General features: G+C 38.2%; 2 protein-coding genes across 2 annotated transcripts; both read right to left on the reverse strand.

Annotated features, from left to right (window-relative positions):
- Positions 1-7,618: 7,618 nt before the first annotated feature.
- On the reverse strand, positions 7,619-12,051 carry LOC125249632. Its single transcript, XM_048161959.1, has 2 exons — positions 8,201-12,051; positions 7,619-7,695 (listed from the first exon to the last, which is right to left on the reverse strand). The coding sequence occupies exon 1, from the start codon at positions 11,532-11,534 to the stop codon at positions 9,609-9,611; it is 1,926 nt and encodes a 641-aa protein (XP_048017916.1). The 5' UTR covers positions 11,535-12,051; the 3' UTR covers positions 7,619-7,695; positions 8,201-9,608.
- Positions 12,052-13,512: 1,461 nt separating this feature from the next.
- Positions 13,513-15,634, reverse strand: LOC125249634 (butyrophilin subfamily 2 member A2-like). Its single transcript, XM_048161960.1, has 5 exons — positions 15,319-15,634; positions 14,845-15,231; positions 14,413-14,517; positions 14,217-14,312; positions 13,513-14,062 (listed from the first exon to the last, which is right to left on the reverse strand). The coding sequence occupies exons 1-5, from the start codon at positions 15,365-15,367 to the stop codon at positions 13,941-13,943; spliced, it is 759 nt and encodes a 252-aa protein (XP_048017917.1). The 5' UTR covers positions 15,368-15,634; the 3' UTR covers positions 13,513-13,940.
- Between the last annotated feature and the right edge of the window lie 2,573 nt (positions 15,635-18,207).

The raw sequence follows: 18,207 nt of genomic DNA on the forward strand, positions 1-18,207 counted from the left end.
ATTTTTTGAACAAATAAACAACAAATGAATTTGCAACCAGTATCAGAATCGGCCAATTTGCTTCTATTGGCCATGAAAAATCAAAATAGGTGCAGCACTAATAATAATTAAAAAAAAATAAATAAATAAAGGATTATTTAAAAAATCTTTTTTTTTTCTTTGCTGTTTGTTGTTTATATGGTTAATATTAATGCAGCTATCAGTGCACTAAGGTTAAATATTAGTATAAACATATTTATGCTAGGGATAGTTCACACAAAGTGATCATATGTTTTTTCCAAACCTGTGAAACTGTAGGTGAGTCAGCTTTGAATATCGGCCTTCTCTCGAGATTATTGGATACTCAGATACAAATGTATAGTATAATGCAATGTAAGTCGCTTTGGATAAAAGCGTCTGCCAAATGCGTAAATGTAAATGTAAATGTATTGGGTACATCATTTCATTTCATTTTTTTATAAACATTCTAAATGTTACAAACAAACTTTGTTAATAAAACAATTTAAACCACTGTGTCATTTCGACTCTATACACCTATAAAACAACCTATATTATTAACAATATTTTATTGTTGTTATTTAATATTTTGTTATCCCTCTGATGCACATCTTTACGAATATAAAAATATAATTTACGAATGATATATCACTAGTAATTATGAAAACAAATATTTTCATAATTTATCAAGATATTGAAATTCTTTACCAACACAGGTTATGTCTAATAAATTGCAGATTTATATTTTGTAACTGATGTTAAAAATAGACTTTAGTGGAAAACCAAATCCTGGTGGGTAGAGGTCATTTTTATTTACAGGTTGTAAACTTAAAACTGAACATCAAGTTAATATGGTCCTTTGTGTTAAGTATTTCAAAGTATTCCAAAGTATTTAGATTAAGTTAAGTAAACTTGAGTAATGTAATGAAATACGTTACAGATTACTTTTTAAAGCATGTATTTTGTAATCTGTAGTGAAATACATTCTAAAAGTAACCTTCCCAACCCTGCTTGGAAATATGTCACAACACTGGAGAAAAGTCGTTTGCAACTTCCGGTTCACGTGGACTTTAAAGCGTATAGTATGATGGAGAAAATGCTGTATTACTGTTACTAAAAATAAAGCTGCATCTGATTATGCTATGTTAGCTACTTCACAAAATAGTGTTTTTCTCTGAGGCGTGGTAAAGCATGAGACTCGCAAAACATCAAGAAAATTAGATTTAAACAATAAGACTGAACGTGTTGAGCTATATAACAATAAGTAGTTTGTCTATAAATATATGTTGTTCCCTTGTCTATTAACACATTTCATGTGTGTGTTGCTACCTGTTCATTAAACTTCGTATTGGAATTACCAATTACCAACTTCTTTGTCTGATTGCCAGCGACCTCACATTACATCAGCAAAGATAAAGTAAATCTTTATATAAAAATAATAAGCTAAACTGATTTAAGTGCATTGAAATTAATTCACGGTGCGTTCCAAACGGGATATATCGCCCTCCGAAGGGCACTTCGGAGTGAAAATAATCATGGCTGCCATATTGAAGGGTCGTTCCAAACCAAAGTGCTCAAAACTGGCCACTTCAAAGGGCCCTTCGGAATGAAGGATTTCGAAGGGAACAACTGATGGACACTTCGGGCCCCCATGATCCTTTGCACAGGGAAGTTGTTTGACGTCACAGAATGGGTACAGGAGGTTAGGAGTTCGATTTTAACTATAAAGGTATGTATAATATTTTTCTGTACTACTGTAATATTTAAACGAGTTAGATTTGGTACATTATTATGGTCAAAATGACATTGTACTTAAAAAAAAAAATACTTTACAGCTCATTTATCAGTCCATTCAAATGTTTCAAATACATAGATACAATATAGCCTACATGCGGTAAACCTAAAATAAATAAATAATAACGTTAAACAAAAGGCGCAGCTTGCACAATTTATCCTCCTTGATTGTCTCGTTAAGATGACGCTGAAGTGCGTTCCAAAAGAACAGTTTTTTTTACCCCTACACCCTTCATCCCTTCGAAGCTCTCACTCCGGAGGGTAAACCCTCTGAAGGGATTAGGGCATAGGGATGAGCCCTTCCGAATGGAACGCAGGGTCAGTGTCACAAAAAAAAAAATCACCCCCGTTTTCGTGGGGTGTATTTTGATAAAGTGCCATCGCCAACTACTGGCCTGGAATGCATAATACAGTCTTTTTAGTCATTTTCTCAGATCCGTGTGAATGAAGATCATTTTGATGATGTTGTACATCATACATCGCTGCCATGTGAACTTACCCTTAGTTTACATTGTTTGGTCTCGGTTATGGTAAAGTGGTGTTGTTATTCTGCAATTTCTCTGTTCACTTTGTAAAGGTCAGTTTGCAACAGTGACATATTATTGTTTTCAATACATTTACTCTAATAGAGTTTTTTTTGTTTTTTTTTTTAAACTCTGATTAACATAGAAAAGACACCCTTTATCATGCGTCATGGTGTCACGTTGCATCTGGTTAGGACACGGTGTTAGACATCATGCCACCCTGATTGTTTGCTATAAACTGATAGCCATGAAATGATAGTCATAAGCTAAAGACAAAAGCATATGTTTGAGAGTTAAAGCTAAACTAGGACTCTCTACACTCTTGGTCAACATACATGTGTAGGCCTATATATTTGTATTACATTTCAGATGTATTGTGTGTTTTTTTTTTTTTTTTTTTTTGGCAATATTTATTTATTCCAAAACAATAACTAGTGCAACATTTTCAATATTTATCTATATTTATGATGGAAAAATAAACATGTAATACATGTAATTTGATTTGAACCAGTGTTTGGAGTGTCAAACTGGACAAGTAATGTGATTTTTGTATTGTAAATGATATAATATTTTTAAATGTTTCTTGTGTAGCGTGTTAAAGATAAGGAAAATTCTCCATCTTAAGATTTTCAACATCACAGGATAATGATGTTTCCCTAAATTTTGTTGAAAAAGTTCAGTTGATCACTTTGATTTATGTTCCCACTGTAACATGCAAACACAAAATGTTTTATCAATGAGAATTATGAGAGAAAATAAGATGCTTTGAGAGATTTATTTGGTTTACAGAAGTTGAATATGAAAAAAAAAGCTTAAAGCATAATTTTTCTGATGATTACCTTTTGAACCTAATCATACATTGTGCTGTGCAAAACAATCAATAACAACAAGAAACATGCAGTATCAAACTGGTTAGTAATTAAACACAACAAAAGAATGTTCAAATTAGTACAAAATTAAAGAAAGAACTTTTTTTTTTTTTTTTGTCCTGAACTGATACTGTTTATCTCACACCATAGTGCTCCCCTGTGGTCTTGGTTCAGTTGTTGAACAGAGCACAGTTCAGGGCACTTCTTGTTCCAGTGCTGTTCAACACAAACACAGTCTCACACCAGAGATTTGTCTGATCTGTTCTCGTCTTGACAGCAGTGACATTAAACGTCTCATAAGGAGGAATCAGCACTTCTTTCTCAAAAGGAAGCATAGAATATTTTGTCAGATTCGCACCTTCACAAGTGTGGATTTCAAAACAAGATTGACTTCCAAAATTTTGTGCTCTGCCACAAGAAAGAGAGGAGGATGTAAACGAGCCAAAACGAATGTCTGTAGAAACATGCCCATTCAACTGAACATTTGTACCACGGAAAGTCTTAAAGCATCTATTTTGTGTTTTCTTCAGAATCTGTATTGCATCTGTTAATAGAAAGTAAAGTGAATACCATTCGAATTTCATGTCTGTATAGTTTTGTTTGCCATGACGTGTGTCATTGTTGAATTTACGATATATTTTAAAAACTGGCTGACTGTAGATATAGATGGCAATTTTGTGTTCTTTTGTTAATTTGCCCAAAAACCATTTATGGTTAACATTCTTTTCACTTTCTTGCCAAGCTTTTTTAAAATCAGCTGAGTTACTGAGTTCCTTCTTCAGATACTTTCTCTTCACCTGTTGTGCCATGTTCTCTCTACAGCCAAAATACTGATCATCGACAGAATTCAGTGCCATATCCAGTGGAAATATCTGTTCTTCAACAGCAGCTGTGATCCTGCAGCGACAGGAATCATAATGATCACATCATCATCATCAGTATATTCATGTCTGTAATATTCATACTAGAACACAAGCTTACCCGTCCTAGAGCAGATGAAATGAGAAGAGCTTCAATGATCAGCAGCATCTTGATCCAGTCAAATCCCTCAGATGATCCAGTGAAAAACAGATGCTGAAAGACAAGAGACACAACAGCAGCTCACAAATACTGACTTTATATCATATTATAGAATATGTGCAAAGATTTGCACAATGAACTTGACCTTGTACTTTAACTCCAAACTTACCTGAAATACTGTTCTCTGTTTCTGTCAGATTCTGAGTTTTATGTTTTTCAGGAGTTCAAGAGCAATGATGAGAAAAGAGAAGATCGAAAAATTTATTTGCTCTCAGCTAGACGACAACGACTCTTCAAACAAACAGATGAGGAGGATAAGGATGCTTTTTATAACACTAATAATGTGTGTGTGTGTGTGTGTGTGTGTGTGTGTGTGTGTGTGTTGAGGTGAGGTGTGAGCTGAGGTGTGATCTTTCTGCATTCAGCTCAAGTTGATCTCATCATAACTCAACTCTTGTGAAGGTCTATGTGTGGTTTCACACTGCCCCCCCCATCCTCCAACTCTTCTCCCCGTCAGTTCCAGTCTTTTTCTCACTGTCTCTATCTGATAAATAGGCCTCACAACTAAAAAAATGTATATGATCATGAATTTCCTGTAAAACAAGTAAACACTTAAAACAAAGGTCTTCCTCCTTGCTCCTGGAGGACCGCTGTCCTGCAGAATTGATCTCCAACCCTAATCACCTGAACCAGCTAATCAATGTATCCTAAATCACCCCTATACACTTAAACAGGGGACAGCCATCAAGAGAATACCCATAATGCACTGCCGAATGAATTTCTGTATCTCACTGGAGATAGACTGCTGGTCCAATGTGGGTACAGTGTAATATCATACAGGTATAATTTCCTTTTCAGTTGATTATTAAATTAGGCAGGAGCGCAGGAAAGAGTTTCAATGGCCTGCATGATCGTCGAATAGTCCTGAAGATCTTGATTGTCAAGTTCAGGTGCAGGACAGTGGGCCTTCAGGAGCAAGGAGGAAGACATTTGTTTTAAGTGTTTACTTGTTTTACAGGAAATTCATGATCTTATACAACTTTTTTAAAGATTAGTAGCAAGACCTTTTTTATGAGATAGAGACAGTAAAGATGAAACTGGAAATGACAGAGAGAAGAGTTGGAGGATGGGGCCGGGAATAATATCATTAATATTTCTTTTGTTTAATTCAGAAAATGTCTTCTGACTGTAACTTTCATAGAGTCAGAGCTGTTCAAAGTTCAACTTAGACATGCAAAGGGTTTTTTATTAGCCTTTTTTAGCCACTGTGAAACCACACAAGAGTTGTGTTATGATGAGATCGACAGTTTAGTTGAGCTGAATGCATCAAGATCACACCTCAGAACACACACACATTATTAGTGTTATAAAAAGCAACTTCATCATCCTCATATGTTTGTTTGAAGAGTCATTGTAGTCTGGCTGAAAGCGAATTAATTTTCTGATCTTCTTTTCTCATCATTGCTCTTGAACTCCTGAAAAACATAAAACTCAGAATCTGACAGAAACAGACAACAGTATTTCAGGTCAGTTTGGGGTTAAAGTACAAGGTTCAAGTTCATTGTGCAAATCTTTGCACATATTCTATAATATGATATAAAGTCTATTTGTGAGCTGCTGTTGTGTTTCTTGTCTTCCAGCATCTGTTCTTCACTGGATCATCTGAGGGATTTGACTGAACTCAACACTTCACCCATTTTTAAAAAAGCTTGGGAAAAAGGGAGAGATTTTGTCAAGACCCCAGATAAGATCTTGTCAGAGAATCATAAAATCGCCATTTATGTGTACAGTGATGCCAGTGTTTACAAAGACTTCAATTCTGACACTCGTATTGGTGAAAAACAGTACAGAAACAAAAAATACAAATGGTATTCACTTTACTTTCTGTTAACTGATGCGATACAGATTCTGAAGAAAACACAAAATAAATGTTATTCAACTAATAATAATTATAAGATTTAATAGATATTAATTCTAAATAATTAAGATTTAAAACTTAAGTAAAAAAGAAAAAAAGAGAGAGAGTGAAGCTTTGTACTGATAAGAGCATCAGTTTGGTAACACATGTTTTCAAAAGATAACAATTTTGTACAAAACAGTCATTTTTTGTGTTTATCAAATCAATGTCTTTTTAAAATCAAGTTTACCATTTTTCACATGTAATCGCTGAATTCAGCAACTCTTGTGTGTGATTTTGTCATTTTCTAGTGATTAAAGGTACAGTTCAATCAAAAATGAAAATTCTGTCATCATTTACTATTCCAGAGCTGTATGCACTGAAAAATAAATTAATCTGGCTAATTGTACACTGTTTTTGTTTTGTTTTGTTTTATTTAATTGATTAAAACAAAAGATTGCAACAAAATCCACTGTAATATCATCAGGTTAAACCATCTTACTTTAATTGACACTGTCTGTGACTATTAATTTTTATTTTTATAATTAATTATTATTATTTTTTTGCCATTTATGTTTTGCACAGGGAGAATAATTACCATCTGTAAAGAAAAGTATATATAGCTGGAACCCACATATATTCTTTGATTTAAGGGCATTTTTTAGCCAGCAGTCACATAATCATTTTTAGGTTTTTCAAGTGGCCGGTTCACCAACAAATATTATAATAAGGTCAAATTTTTGCCAAAATTAATGACATTTTTCCCCCTTCAGTAGTTATACACATCTGAGTGCATTTCTTTGGCCTAGAGAGGCCATTAAGAGCTGCAAGCTTGTGCTACATTTGTTTTGTACATGTAATTTGAGGTCGAAAGAAAAGCAGAATCCTAACATGTTTCTTATTATCCTGAAGCCAGGTCTAATATCTCTGTCGCCAAACTCTTCTGCAATGAACTCTTCTGGTTCACGAGAGCTTCTTTGACAGTTTTGTATCCAACTAAGACCACAGTTTTTCTGGGACCCAAATAGAAAAACAAATTATATAAAGAAATTATCGATGGCTTTAATCTGGTTCCAATGGTTAAAGACCCAAAACAAATTAAAGCTGCAAGCAGTGATGAAAGGGCCCGGGGCCACCGCCACCTGCTGGCTTTAGGAAAACTGTGAACAGTGGGAAACATGCGTTTGAACGGGTAAATATAAATATGGAAAAATCATTTTGATGTGAAACACTTCCTGCTGCCAACTGGTGGCGCTTTTTGAATGAAAATAAACAACATTTTCTATTATTTGGCTTTTTTTTTATAACGTTTACATGTATTTCTGATGTAAAATCATTTTGCGTGTTTCTCCGTGATTGTTAAGACCCTGAGATATTTTGTGTCTGTATCAACTGTCATTGTGTGTGTATACTTGTTAAGGAGTTGGAAAAGGATTGTATTCTAAGGTGATTCTAATGTCTCCAGCCTTCCTCTTGGTGTGTCGATCAGAACACAGGAATGGATCAAGGCAATCAGATTAAATCAAAGGGGTTTATTGAACACTGAAGATTTACATAAGTGGCAGGTTGAGAATTTGTGGGTAGATGTGTGGTACTACAATGAAACATAAATAAAGAAATAATCAACATAACATGTCTTGACTGTTATATAAATTAAATCACATTACACATCAAATTCCACTATTAAATGTTATAGTATACATAACTACAGTATAGAGTATTAACTTTCAGTGGAAAAATACTATGCAGTATGCCGCTGTCATCATTTATGTAAACATAATCGGCACGTTGAAACCGAAAGTGTCCGTATACTGGCAATAAATATTACCCAGCGCACTATACAGTACTCCCATATAAACTGGACATGAATAACATAGTAGCATTGTGACATGAATAAACATATACAGAACAGGGTGAAGATATCACCATCGGCTATAATGTAATCGTGAAGACACAGCGCGTGAACGCGCCGAACGCGCCAGTTTGCTTTAACACTGTTCATTCAGATTAACTCAATAATAACGGAGAAATGCAACATTGACCCGTAATCAAATACTATGATTAATAAAGATTATCAAATGATTAGAACGGGTACTCACAATCAGTCATAGACGCACACAATAGCACACAAATTGAGGTTATTTCTCTCAGTCTCAGGCAAGTTTTTCTCCCGCTTCATTTGACTGCGTCATAGATGATGATTGACAGGTGAGCTAAGCCCCGCCTTTCCAACATTGCCGCCCCCAAATTTACTTGTAAATTTGTTTTCCGTTGGAAACTAATTCAGGCTTTCTGTTGTTTGTCTTCACTTCCAGGATGCTGATCCTCTTCAGGGATTTCAGGAAGCACAATCAGACGAGCTATAGGCCTAGTATATGTTCGGTCTTTTATCTGTATCTCTGCAGTTCTGACATGGCCATCTGCTCCTAGGAAGACCTTTGTAACTCTACCAATGTGCCATAAGGACCGAGGTACCTGGGGGTCAGCTAACATGACTACGGAACCAGGCTCAATGTCAGGTGATGGTCTTTGCCACTTTCCTCTTGTCTGCATTGCCAGTAGGTAGTGCCTTATAAATGCAGTCCAGAATCTGTCGGCTAATACCTGGGAGTGCCTCCATCGCCTCTTGGTAAGGATTTCGGTCTCTGGATACACCACCTGGGGTAAGGAACCGTCGGGCCGCCCCATCAGCAGGCAGTTGGGGGTAACAGGATCCGGATCAGCCAGATCTGCTGAAACATATCCTAAAGGTTTGGAATTTAGGATGGCTTCGATCTCGATCAGAACTGTCTGAAGAACTTCTTCAGACACTGTTTCTGAGCCTAGTGTTGTACGAAGGGACGACTTTATTGACCGGATCTCCCTCTCCCACACACCTCCGAAGTGTGGAGAGGCCGGAGGATTGAAGTGGAAACTGATCCTTTGCTTGGCTAACAGCTGTTGTAAGTCTGGACTGAGTTGGCGGAAGCTTTCCCGGAGTTCCGTCTCTCCACCTCGAAAATTTGTACCCTGATCAGAGTACAGTTCTGCAGGCTGGCCACGTCGACCAATAAACCTTCTCAGGGCCATTAGGAAGGAGTCACTGCTCATGGAGGTTAGCACTTCTATGTGCACAGCACGGGTGGTGAGACACTTGAATAGGAGGCCCCATCTCTTTTCTGTCCGGCGTCCCAATTTCACCACAAAAGGCCCAAAACAGTCCATTCCTGCTGAATAGAATGCAGGTTTATACAATCGGAGTCTCGGAGGGGGAAGATCAACCATCTGCTGTGTTGCTGGCTTTGACCGCCACTTACAACATTCAAGGCATGCCCTTTGGTGCTTCTTAATTGCCTCCCTGCCTCTCAGAATCCACACTCTCCTACGGAGCTCAGCAAACACTCACTCTGGTCCTGGGTGATGGAGTCGAGTATCATAGTCCTTGATGAGCAGCTGAGTGTCTGGATGGTGAGAGTCGAGTACGATAGGGTGCACAGTAGCTGCATCAAGGGCTTCCACCCGCCTCAGTCATCCTCCGACTCGAATGAGTTGGCTTTCAGCGTCAAATTCCGGAGAAAGACACAGCAACCGACTGTTAGAGCGAACTGGCTTGTTGGATTTCAGGAGCTGGAAATCCTCGGGGAAACTATCCATCTGTATCCTTCTCAGGACAACAGTCTCTGCCTCTCTATAGGTACTTGCTGGAGGGGATTCATCTTGGGCGGCCGCCCCATGCAGCTCCTGCCCAACTGCCTCCACCAAATCCTCCCATTTGTTGTACTTCTTTCTACTTGAAATTAATGGCACAGTGATAGTTATCCCACAGAAGATTTTTCCTTTAAGTTCAGATGCATCTTCCGCGTCAGAAAAGTGTGAGGTGGGGTGAGAAGGCCACTCCTCCTTTGGTTGCAATAGGAACATCGGACCTTGAAGCCATCTGTTGGGGCCGATAAGGTCTTGCAGCTTCTTGCCCCGAGTCAGGTCATCAGCAGGGTTTCGCTCAGAATTTATGTATCGCCATTCTTTCCTGTCGGTCAACTCCTGAATCTCCGAAACCCGGGTGCCTACAAAGACCTTGTACCGGCAGGAATCGGAAAGGAGCCAGTGGAGGACAATAGTGGAGTCAGTCCAGTAAGTGACCTTGTCCAACTTAAGAGTGAGCTCAGTTGTAAGCAACCTCGCCAACTGTGCCCCTATCAAGGCGGCGCAGAGCTCAAGTCTCGGTATTGACTGCTGTTTCTGTGGGGCCACTTTAGACCGGGCTAGAAGAAAGGCAAGGTGGAGGTCCCCCTGGCAACCTTCTGACCGCAGGTAAGCAACAGCCCCATATGCTTTCTCGGAGGCATCACTAAAAATGTGAATCTCTCGTCGTACATTAGAATTATCCATATAGGAAGGGTTATAGCACCTAGGGAGGGTTACCTGCGGTAAATATTTAAGCTCCTCCTCCCAGTCTATCCATGCTTGCCGGAGCTCACCAGGGAGTTGTGGATCATCCCAATCCCGATGATTTACCCAAAGCTGCTGAACGATCACCTTGGCTCGGGTAGTATATGGAAGGATGACTCCAAGGGGGTCATACTGACTTGCCAGCACTCGGTAGATGCTCCGCATTGTCAAGGCATTGTAAGAAATCGGTCTGTGTTTGAACCCAAGATGGTCCAGCTCGCAGTGCCAGTTCAGGCCCAAGGTTGACTCTCGTGGGTCAGCTTTATCTTGAGAGAGCCACAACTCCAGTTTAGAGGATCTGGCTTCAGGAGGTAGGTGACTGACAACTTCCACAACATTGCTGGCCCATTGCCGGATGTCAAAACCACCAGAGGATAAGAGGGCACGTAACTTATCCACTAATAGTCTTGCTTCTTGGACAGAACTCAAACTTTGTAGACAGTTGTCCACATAAAAGCATCGGTCCACAGAGAATCTGACATCCTCGTCAGGAGTACTGTGCAGCACCACATGTCGCTGAAGGGCAAAGGACGCGCAGCAGGGGCTGCACGTAGTCCCGAAGGGAAGGACTTGCCACTCATAAGTATCTGGAGGGTCATCCTGACGCAGGTCACGCCAGAGGAAGCGTAGGAGTGGTCTGTCCTCAGGCAGTAGCAGGACCTGATGAAACATCCCACGTATATCCCCACTTATGGCCACACAATGTTCCCTGAACCGCAGGAGGACACCCAGAAGAGACGGGCTTAGAACTGGACCTGGTAGTAAGCAGTTGTTAAGGTTCAGTCCTTCATACTCGAAGGAACAGTTGAAAACTAGGCGGTTTTTACCATTGTGAGTGATCATATGGTGTGGGATATACCACTTCTCTCTTGTGGTTCCCTCTTCCTCGTTCCGCAACTTGATGGCAGCACCAGTAATCTCCAGCTTCTTTATCTCAGACTTATACACCTCCAACATTTCTGGTGACTGAGCGAGTCGACGCTCCATACCTCTGAGACTAGGCATCACTGCTTCCTTCGTAGCGCAGAAGAAGGGGAAATCCTTCCTGCGCAATAAAGGTGTTGCATAACGGAGGATTCCGTTCACCTCGACTCGGGTGGTCTTGGCTTCCAAGAGACTGATAGCCTCTCGATCCTCTTTGGATCGGGTAGCTTGCTTCTCACAGTGGTACGGTAAGACATCAATCTGCCACAGCCGTTCAACATCTCTCTTTAACTCAAGCTCAGCAGGGGTGAGGGACAAAAAGAAGCACTGTTGTGGTGACAGCTGATCTTTCAAAAGCCTTACCGGACCCTGTAATGTCCAGCCGAGCCTTGTCTGAATAGCAGCTGGTCCTCCGGAGGGGCCCAGCCGAACAGGGGATATAGGAGCAATGAGGTGAGTATTGTCAGCTCCAATAAGCAGTAAGGAACTCACACCCTCAAAAGACTGCAGGGGGAGGTTCTTCAAGTGCTGATACTTCTTACTATTTCGTTCCCTCGATTTACTAAAACATGCGCACGACTTACTATTTCGTTCCCTCGATTTACTAAAACGTGCACACGATTTACTATTTCGTTCCCTCGATTTACTAAAACGAGTGCACGACTTACTATTTCGTTCCCTCAATTTACTAAAACATGCGCACAATTTACTATTTCGTTCCCTCGATTTACTAAAACGAGTGCACGACTTACTATTTCGTTCCCTTAATTTACTAAAACATGCGCACGACTTACTATTTCGTTCCCTCGATTTACTAAGACGAGCGCATGATTTACTATTTCGTTCCCTCAATTTACTAAAACATGCGCACGACTTACTATTTCGTTCCCTCGATTTACTAAAACGTGCACACGATTTACTATTTCGTTCCCTCAATTTACTAAAACGAGTGCACAACTTACTATTTCGTTCCCTCAATTTACTAAAACGTGCACACGATTTACTATTTCGTTCCCTCAATTTACTAAAACGAGTGCACGATTTACTATTTCGTTCCCTCAATTTACTAAAACATGCGCACGACTTACTATTTCGTTCCCTCGATTTACTAAAACGTGCACACGATTTACTATTTCGTTCCCTCAATTTACTAAACGAGTGCACAACTTACTATTTCGTTCCCTCAATTTACTAAAACGTGCACACGATTTACTATTTCGTTCCCTCAATTTACTAAAACGTGCGCACGACTTACTATTTCGTTCCCTCGATTTACTAAAACGTGCACACGATTTACTATTTCGTTCCCTCAATTTACTAAAACGAGTGCACGACTTACTATTTCGTTCCCTCAATTTACTAAAACATGCGCACAACTTACTATTTCGTTCCCTCGATTTACTAAAACGTGCACACGGTTTACTATTTCGTTCCCTCAATTTACTAAAACGAGTGCACGACTTACTATTTCGTTCCCTCAATTTACTAAAACATGCGCACGACTTACTATTTCGTTCCCTCAATTTACTAAAACGAGTGCACGATTTACTATTTCGTTCCCTCGATTTACTAAGACGAGCGCATGATTTACTATTTCGTTCCCTCGATTTACTAAAACGAGCGTATGATTTACTATTTTGTTCCCTTGATTTACTAAATCATGCGCACGATTTACTATTTCATTGCTTTGATTTACTAAAACGAGCGCACAATTTACTATTTCATTCCCTCGATTTACTAAAACGTGCACAATTTACTATTTTGTTCCCTCGATTTACTAAAACGAGCGCATGTTTTACTATTTTGTTCCTTCGATTTACTAAAACGTGCGCACGACTTACTATTTCGTTTCCTCGATTTACTAAAACGTGCGCATGATTTACTATTTCGTTTCCTCAATTTACTAAAACGTGCGCATGATTTACTATTTCGTTCCCTCGGTTTACTAAAACATGCGCACGATTTACTATTTTGTTCCCTTGATTTACTAAATCATGCGCACGATTTACTATTTCATTGCTTTGATTTACTAAAACGAGCGCACAATTTACTATTTCGTTCCCTCGATTTACTATAACGTGCACGATTTACTATTTTGTTCCCTCGATTTACTAAAATGAGTGTGATTTACTATTTTGTTCCCTCGATTTACTAAAACGAGTGCATGTTTTACTACTTTGTTCCTTCAATTTACTAAAACGTGTGCACGACTTACTATTTCGTTCCCTCAATTTACTAAAACATGCGCATGATTTACTATTTCGTTCCCTCGGTTTACTAAAACACACCCGATTTACTATTTCATTGCCTTAATTTACTAAAACGGTCACGATTTACTATTTTGTTGCTTCGATTTACTAAAACAAGCGCACAATTTACTATTTCGTTCCCTTGATTTACTAAAACATTACTAAAAATTATCTGAGGGCTGAGTTTGTGGAATTAAAAAAATGCTTCAGCATTTGATGTTTTATTGTATTTAACTGCTTAATTAAAAAATAAATAAATAAACCTACCTTGAAGATAGTTTAAACAGGGCAAAGCCCAAATCAACATAACAGGTCTCAGAATATAAAGAGCACAGCAGGTAATGGTCTCGTGCAGAAATCCTGGAAATGAATATTCATTGACAGGCATTACATGATACTGATTAAATAAAATACAATCTCATCATGAAAGTATATCAATTAGCATGATCAGGGACAAGGCAATGCTGTACAACATTACAACAAGTGGTTATAAATGTGAAAGTACTAAACTCACCTTCAGTAAGAGCGCAGAAGATGAAGGCGAAGGACATACAGATATTTGGACAAAAGACCAGAGAAAGCTGAAGACTCCAGATTGTGCTGCTGGAGACTGAAGAGAAGATGCAGAATAAACAGTTAAATGAGCAAAACACTTACAGTTACACATACAGAGTTAACCATAATGAGAAGATTTTCCTTCTAGCACACACCTGTGTTTGTTGATCTGCAGTAGATCAGACAGCAGAGCAGAAGAACAGCTCCAGATCCAGCAGCAAAACAGAAAACCAACACCATTACGTGCAAAGAAGAGAAACCTGGAAAACATAAACAAGTTACAACATTTACTACTAAATTAATTAAGAGAACTTGCAATTGAAGGCATTCATTATTTTAAGGAATTCCTACAACTATACACTAAATGAACAAAAAGGGAAGATATGTTTTGTGTTCAGGAGCAAAAACAGCATAGGCTATTCTTTACACCAAGTCCAAATGATTCCCACAACGGAAGTAATGTTCTGTTTGTATTAAAGCTAAATATATGTGAGCAATGGCAAGCGAACTTAGTGATAGTTTGGCTGTTTGCACTTATAGTGTAAACAGAGACTGTCTTATTTTATTTGCCGTGTTCGTTGACTCACCCAGTGTCTTCAGTACCACAGTTGCATTGGCTGAAAGTTCTCCAGCAAACACTTGACACACGTAAACTCCTCTGTCCTCAGCTCTGACACCCTTCAGTCTGAGAGAGAAGTTTCCTTTGAGGATTTCAGCAGTGAAGAACTCAACTCTGTCTCTGTAATGCTCATCTGATGAATCTGGCAAAGTCTGTTTGTTTTGGTAGAGCAGAACCAGAATATCTTCATCTTCATCACTTTTCTTCCACGAAACCTGTTCAGGTGTGAGGTCTGTTCTTCTCCATTCCACCTCCAGACCCTCCATCAGTAAGAGTTCATCAACATAACAGGGCAAAACCACTGAAGATCCCAGAGGAGCGACCAGAGGACCAGAGGAACCGCGCACAGTGAACCCTATAGAGAGAAACTGCGTTAAAAATGAGAAAGAAAGCAAAATTCAGATGCTATTCTCGCGTATCAGCGGATAGTGACAATACGTACCGTCAGCGACCATCAGGAGAACTGAAATATAAACACATTTAATGTCCATAATGACTACAAATTACACAGAGCTATAATACAGTCATAACTCGATCGTGATCATTAGTGTTTCGCCCGCTGTCTTTCATGCAAGGAGTCATAATGAAACACTTTTGCTTTCGCTTTTCTTCATTATGCGCGTGAAGAGTTGTTTCCAACCGGGAAGAACCGGGAATAAGCGCAGAACGTACCGAAACATCACCTTCTGTTTTAGCTGCTTCTGTGGATATTGCTGAACAGCTACATTTACACACGAAGGAAATGTCAACACGAATGTTTGTTTGACGAACAGAAAGCGAAACTTCTTTTGTTTGTATTATGTAGGCTATTACTTTATCTGGCTTTCACACGGAAAACGAGCCCTGTGTAATGTTTATCGGTCATATAAAACACTTGGATTAAGCAATCATAATAATATTAATATTTATTTAATTAATTAATTCATATTAATTAATATTTAGCATTTTTAAATTAAGTTTAATGAAGGAACAACTGCCTATTAAGACAAATAAAATAAAGACATGAAAGGGTTAGTTCACCCAAAAATGAATTTCTGTCATTAATTACTCTCCCTCATGTCGTTCCACACCCGTAAGGCCTTCATTCATCTTCAGAACACAAATTAAGATATTTTTGATGAAATCAGAGAGGTTTACGTCCATTGACAGCAATATAATCAACACTTTCAAGGTCCAGAAAGGTACTAAAGACATCGTTAAAAACAGTCATGTGACTGCAGTGGTTCAACTTTAATGTTATGAAGAGACGAGAATACTTTTTGTGCGCAAAAACAAAACAAAAATAACCACTTTATTCAACAGTGAACTAACCCTTGAAGAGTGTCTGTTGACTCATAATTTGTATGAAATGTAATAAAGCATGCTATAAAAATCACATTTCCATGAATGACCAAGAATTCATCACAAAGGGTTGAAATGTGCATGACTGTACAGAATCAATCTTAGACATCTCATTGCACGTTTTGAGAATTCAGTAGTAAGACGGTGCACAAAAATGTTTAATTCTTCGTTTGAAAGTGTGTTCAAATGGCATCAAAATATCTATACAAGTCATTGTCTACGAGTATACGAGTCAAAAACAGCCAGACAGGACCTTATGTTTAATATAAAAACGTTTGCATATCACCTGACTTCATGTCAACATTTATATTCAGTGGATCTTCAGCAGAATGAAGTGAGGTGAATAATTAACTGCAACTGTGCAAATATTACTGTCACGCTTTTATTCCTGCATCCAGCACCTGTTTCTGTTTTGTTGGATATACATCTACTCTTTACATAGTATAAAATATTATCGTTAAAAGAAACACTGTATTTCAATATTGTGACTCCTTTGCACTTCCCTGGCACTGTAAAATTGGTAAATAAGCTCGAAATATGCTGCTGAGCTACCACAAAAACTGAAGTTCAAGCTCAAAATAAGCACTTGTTTCTCTGACACACAAGGCCTATGTGCATACAGCATACATTGCACATATTAGATTATATGAAAATGCATAAAGTAAAATATGTATTTGAATGTATTTAAAATAAATCCACTGTCTCATCACTCACATCACCAAAATTAACCTTTGCACATGCTTTCATTATTTTGTGATTTGCAGGACATAAGACGGCAAAGCCGAAGTGCAGATCCAGAATCATATATTTAGCACTTAATCCAAAGAAATCTGAAAGAAACCCAGTACAATCAAGTGTGACAGAAATCAGAAAATAATATGTTGGTAACATACCCTGATATATTATCAGAATAAAAAAACACGAACATAAGCAGACCCACTTTAAAAAAGTCATTGTAAGTAAAAAGTAAAAACAACATTCTTAATATTTTTGTAAAAACACCACATTTACATATGAGCGGTACCTAAATCATTTCATAAACAAAATATTTAATTTTAGTTCGAAAAAAACAAACAAAAAAATGAAATTATAAAGCTACAATTTACTGTTGAAATGATTTAGCAGCCATTATAAAACTATTAAAGTTATTTGTAACAGAATACCACCAAACTCTGCCTCACAATTTAGAGTCTTCAGTCTCATTCAGTCTGTTTTTTTTCTCTAGATGGACTTCAGAGAGATCAGTCACAGTTTCAGATAAATGCAGAAGAGTCTGTGTCTCATGACAGCGTCCGTGTAACAGCAGAATCGTCTGCAGACAGATTCTCCATTTCATGAGTCTCTGCTGTGTTCTGTGAGCAAAACAAGACATTGTTATTTGGCAACTACACATCTGTGGCCGTATTCACAAAACATTTTATCTTACCACTAAGAGTTCTTCTAAATAGCAGTAAAAGATCTTAGCTAAGAGTTTTCTCTTAAAACTATTCACAAAGCTGCTGAGACAATCTTTTACTAAGGAATAGACTGAAGTCTTAAGCTAAGAGTAAGGGCGGGGTTGACCTCGTTGCTATGGAGTATACACACAGTGATTGGCTGATGGGAGGAGTCTCTGTCAGCGATTTAATCATAGAAATATTGTAGAATGAGGTGTCATGTTTCCATATTAAAATAAAGGTTTTAAAATACAAATGTTGCCCTATTCAAATAAAGATTTTTTTAATAAAAATGTTGCCATAGTCAAAATAAAGGTTTTAAAATGTAGGCTGTCACTAATTAAACTAGTATATACAGTTAATTGCGGACCGCCTTTTGGATGTCTGCATCTCAAGAGAATGGAAAATGCAAGCGACAAATATGGAGAACTTTGGACTTGGGCAAAATTCCAAGCTTGGAGCCCTCAATCCCCTACCAACTATGCTTATATATATAATTTTTTTTTACTCTATTCAATCATTTGTAAATGTGAACTCATGAAAACCACTGCGGC

Source organism: Megalobrama amblycephala, linkage group LG16 (assembly GCF_018812025.1).
Source record: "Megalobrama amblycephala isolate DHTTF-2021 linkage group LG16, ASM1881202v1, whole genome shotgun sequence".
Lineage (NCBI taxonomy): Eukaryota > Metazoa > Chordata > Actinopteri > Cypriniformes > Xenocyprididae > Megalobrama > Megalobrama amblycephala.

Excerpts from the sequence above, each read along its gene's own strand:
- LOC125249634 (XM_048161960.1), bottom strand. The coding sequence starts at position 15,367 with ATGGACATTAAATGTGTTTATATTTCAGTTCTCCTGATGGTCGCTGAC. Across the intron at positions 14,518-14,844 it reads TGTGGTACTGAAGACACTGG|GTTTCTCTTCTTTGCACGTA; the intron begins GTGAGTCAACGA and ends TATGTTTTCCAG. Across the intron at positions 14,063-14,216 it reads CTTCTGCGCTCTTACTGAAG|GATTTCTGCACGAGACCATT; the intron begins GTGAGTTTAGTA and ends ATTCATTTCCAG.
- LOC125249632 (XM_048161959.1), bottom strand. The coding sequence starts at position 11,534 with ATGCCTAGTCTCAGAGGTATGGAGCGTCGACTCGCTCAGTCACCAGAA.